General features: G+C 40.9%; 1 protein-coding gene across 1 annotated transcript; it reads left to right on the forward strand.

The window, feature by feature from the left end:
* Nucleotides 1-1,240: 1,240 nt before the first annotated feature.
* Nucleotides 1,241-2,492, forward strand: LOC116247114 (transcription factor IBH1). The gene has a single exon (XM_031619081.2). It carries the CDS (start codon nt 1,764-1,766, stop codon nt 2,205-2,207), a length of 444 nt encoding a protein of 147 aa, XP_031474941.1. The 5' UTR covers nt 1,241-1,763; the 3' UTR covers nt 2,208-2,492.
* The last annotated feature ends 1,200 nt before the right edge of the window (nt 2,493-3,692 follow it).

Here is a 3,692-nt window from a genome sequence, read left to right on the forward strand (position 1 = left end):
ATAAAATGTATAATATGCAAGATGATTGATATCATAACTCTGAACAGTTAGTTCTTTTCTCTTTAACGAAAAAATATATATATATTTTTTAATGTACCAATTTTATGGTTAAAGAAAGAAAGAAAGAAAGATTTATAGAAGTTGGGGGAATCTGTCAACACAACAAGACGAACGAGAAGAAAGAAGGAAAAAAAAAAAAGCGAAATAAACTATTTATTTGTCAAGAACCTGAAAATAATATAAGAAAAAAAAAATGCAGATTCTTTAAATTAGTTGCCTTCAATAATGGAGAATAATGGACAATTTTTTCAATGCTCACGAGTGGCTTCAGCTACGGACAAAAATTGACAAGAAAAAGGCCCTTTGATCATGACATCAACCCATGGGAGAAAACGAACCTACAATTGCCAAATGACTGGCTATTATATTTCATCAAAAGAAAAAAATAAAATAAAAAACTTTATAATATAATATATAAATATGCTTGTTATAATATATATATATATATATATATATATCAAATCAATAATCTCAAGCGTCTGTTTCATTGAGAGTGATGGCATTGACCGGTTGAATCGGGTTTCTCAGTCGGCATGGTTTATCCGGGTCCGGGTCTGACATCTGGATCTAATACTCTATTTGGTACTCCAACGAGGTCCGAATATTACTGAGCCTGAACCTGGTGGTAAGGTTGTGGTCACATCCGGATCTGCAAGAAAACAAATCGAATCCAGAGACCAGACCCGAACCATCTTGGCAATTGGAAAACGTGCCGCGGCCCATAGAACAAGTGGGTCGGGTAGTGAATCACAGAATGGTCCACAGTGTTGCCAAATGGTAGGTTAATATGCATGACGAAACACAGGAAATTTCACAACATGAAAACAACAGTAGTATCTGACATGTATAGATAAGATATGATGCCTTTCACAGACATGGATATTAAATAAAAAAACGAAGAAAATACTACATTAATGCATGATAATATATTATTTTTCATATTGCATCTAAAAAGAAGAGTAGAGTAATAGAATATCTTTATTTCTTGTTTCTGTAAAGAACAGAAAAACTATTATATGATAAAAAGAAAATTCAGCTTATGCAGAAGAGAATTGAAGGCAAGTAGAAGAGGAGGTAAGAAATTTAAAGGAAAAGGGAAGAAGAAGAAGAAGAATAAGGGAAAGGGGGAGAGGAGGTTGAGCATCATCATGGTGGGACAAGGAGAGCATGTGCCGCCATGTGCAAGAGGTTGGGTGTGGTCCACAGCCTTCTCACCTCTCTCCCACCCACAACCCTAAAACCTTGATTCCCACGTTTACTTCTTCTCCCACCATTCGTTCATCTTCCTCCTCCCTCTTCCTCCTATGTGCCTGCAACTCTCTTTATCTATCTTCTGTCTCTCTCTCTCTCTCTTCTGTGCCAATTATTTGGTTTGGGCCTGGAGACAAAGCAAAACAGGGGAGCCAACTCCTTTAAAAGCAAATTCCTTTGTGTGTCAGAGTTGGTCTTCCAATTCCAGTGACCTTTTGCGTCCTTCGCGGATGATCACACGGCAGTTGGTCCCCTTTGTTTCTCTGTCAGAAAACCAAATCCTCTTCTCTGACATTTTTTCACATTAAAATCACAAGAACCAAGAAAACCCACCGCCCTTTTGGATTATCCATACTTTCTTCGTTTACGCCGGCGCAGACATATACATACACCTCTCTCTCTCTCTCTCTCGTTCTCTGGTTCTGATTCTCTCTCTTTCTCGAAGAAGAAGAATGAAACCTTCAAGAAACCCTAACTCCCTGCCACCCATGTTCGCGAGGCGCTTCCTCAAGGCCCTCACCACCATAAACCTCAGCAGGCGGCGCTCTGCCGTCTCCGCGCGCGCCCGGCGGATCAAACAGGCCGCCGATGTCTGCTTGGCTTCGGCGGCCGCTGCATGCAATGCCAAGAGAGCGTGGAGCAGAGCCGTGCTCAAACGCAGCCGAGCCGTCCTCTGCAGGCAGCGGCGGCGGCAGCTGAGAGAACGACGGCGGATCATGGCCGTCCCGAAGAGTGAGAGCTGCCAACAAGGCCGAGCCGAGTTGCTGCGGCAGCTGGTGCCTGGAGGAGTGGGAATGGATTTCTGCGGCTTGTTAGAGGAGGCGGCCGATTATATTAAGTCGTTGAAGGCTCAGGTACAGGTCATGCAGTGCATCGCCGATTCGCTTTCCTGCTAAACTCGGTCTCTTCTTTATACATATAAAAGAAGAACAATCTATCTGGACAAGAAGACGAAGAAGAAGAATAAGAAGAAGAGAGGAAATAAACATCCAAATACATAAGTATTCATAGACGTAAAATGATAATCGGGCCTCTCATCTTTGCTTGTTCCATGTAAATTAGTAATAGTGCGTGATGGAAACTATCGCTTGCTCTTTCTCCCTCTCTCTCTCCGCCATATTGATGTCTATTGAAAATTAGATTATTTGGGTAATGATATTTCTTTGATTTTAGTATCAAAACGAGAAGTTTCTTTTATGATCTGTTGGATGCGTGTGCACCTTTGTGAGTGAATAGTAAGAAGGTGATGGAAAAGGAATAGTTTTTGCTGTGTGGAAATCATTGCTGTTTCCACCTTTTCTTTTATGATTGTTGTTGAGTGCATGAGGTTGTTGTTTTACTTTGGTGATTTAGTGGTGCTGAAGAAAAGCACATGCCAGGAGGGGACGATTTTTGGTGTTTTCAATTTACAGTCTGCTTTGTTCATTATGAGACATTAAAGCATATTAATACGTGGTAAACCCCACATACTTTCTTGCGATTACCATTTTTTTGTTCTCTTCTTTTTCTTGTCCATCGATCAGAGCTCTACTTTTCTTCTTCTACTAATAACTGTTCGGCTAGTGTTGCAGAAAGACATTGGACCAGCGAAAGAAAGATTTTCATGATAAAATACCAGTTACTGTTGGTGGGCTGATGAAGGGTGTCGGAAAAGCAGCCGACGCGTGAAATTTTCCGGCCAATCTTTCCCTCTCGTTTAGATGGCTATGATGGCGGTCTGCTTCTGCTGGATATGATATATTTAGAAAAAAGACATAGCCCAGACAAGAAAACAGGCACAAGACTTTTAGCTTTTTTTAGCCTTGCCATTTCCCGGGTATTCCACAAACAAACTAGCTTTACATTATTAGGCTGTCCACAAGCCTCTGATACAGTATAGGATTCTAGACTCTCTCTCTCTCTCTTTCTCTCTGAACACCAGATGCATTTTTCTTTAGGAGTTGAACAGAAGTAATCTTCATTCTGATCCACCCGTACAGTGTCATGCAGAGAAGACGTAGACCTGCAAAAAAATTATAAGATTTAACCAAAATATAGAATATTCAACATCTATACCTTTAGTCAATTGCAGTTGGTCGTTCTCATTTGGCATTAGAAGAAGTAAGTCACACTTCTTCTCTGCTTGGTAAAGATTCTTCCACAGCAACTGCAGCAAGCTGGAGGCACTATGGTAAGGGGGCAGCACCACAACTTTGCAAACACTCCATTGTTTCTTTCTTCATGAGAACCGCAACTGAGTTTCCAAATTTGAGCATATTCTGGTCGCTACTTAAGTTTTGCAAATTTGAACCTAATTTCGATCATTCTCGCGAGCCCCGTGATCTTCTTAGTTTCACTCGGATGGTGCAGTTTTTAGAGTGTAAGATGCAAAAGTTGCTTCC

The sequence above is a fragment of the Nymphaea colorata genome, chromosome 2 (genome assembly GCF_008831285.2).
Source record: "Nymphaea colorata isolate Beijing-Zhang1983 chromosome 2, ASM883128v2, whole genome shotgun sequence".
Taxonomy (NCBI): domain Eukaryota; kingdom Viridiplantae; phylum Streptophyta; class Magnoliopsida; order Nymphaeales; family Nymphaeaceae; genus Nymphaea; species Nymphaea colorata.

What these genes read in the sequence shown, in the direction of transcription:
- LOC116247114 (XM_031619081.2), top strand. Translation starts at nt 1,764, where the DNA reads ATGAAACCTTCAAGAAACCCTAACTCCCTGCCACCCATGTTCGCGAGG.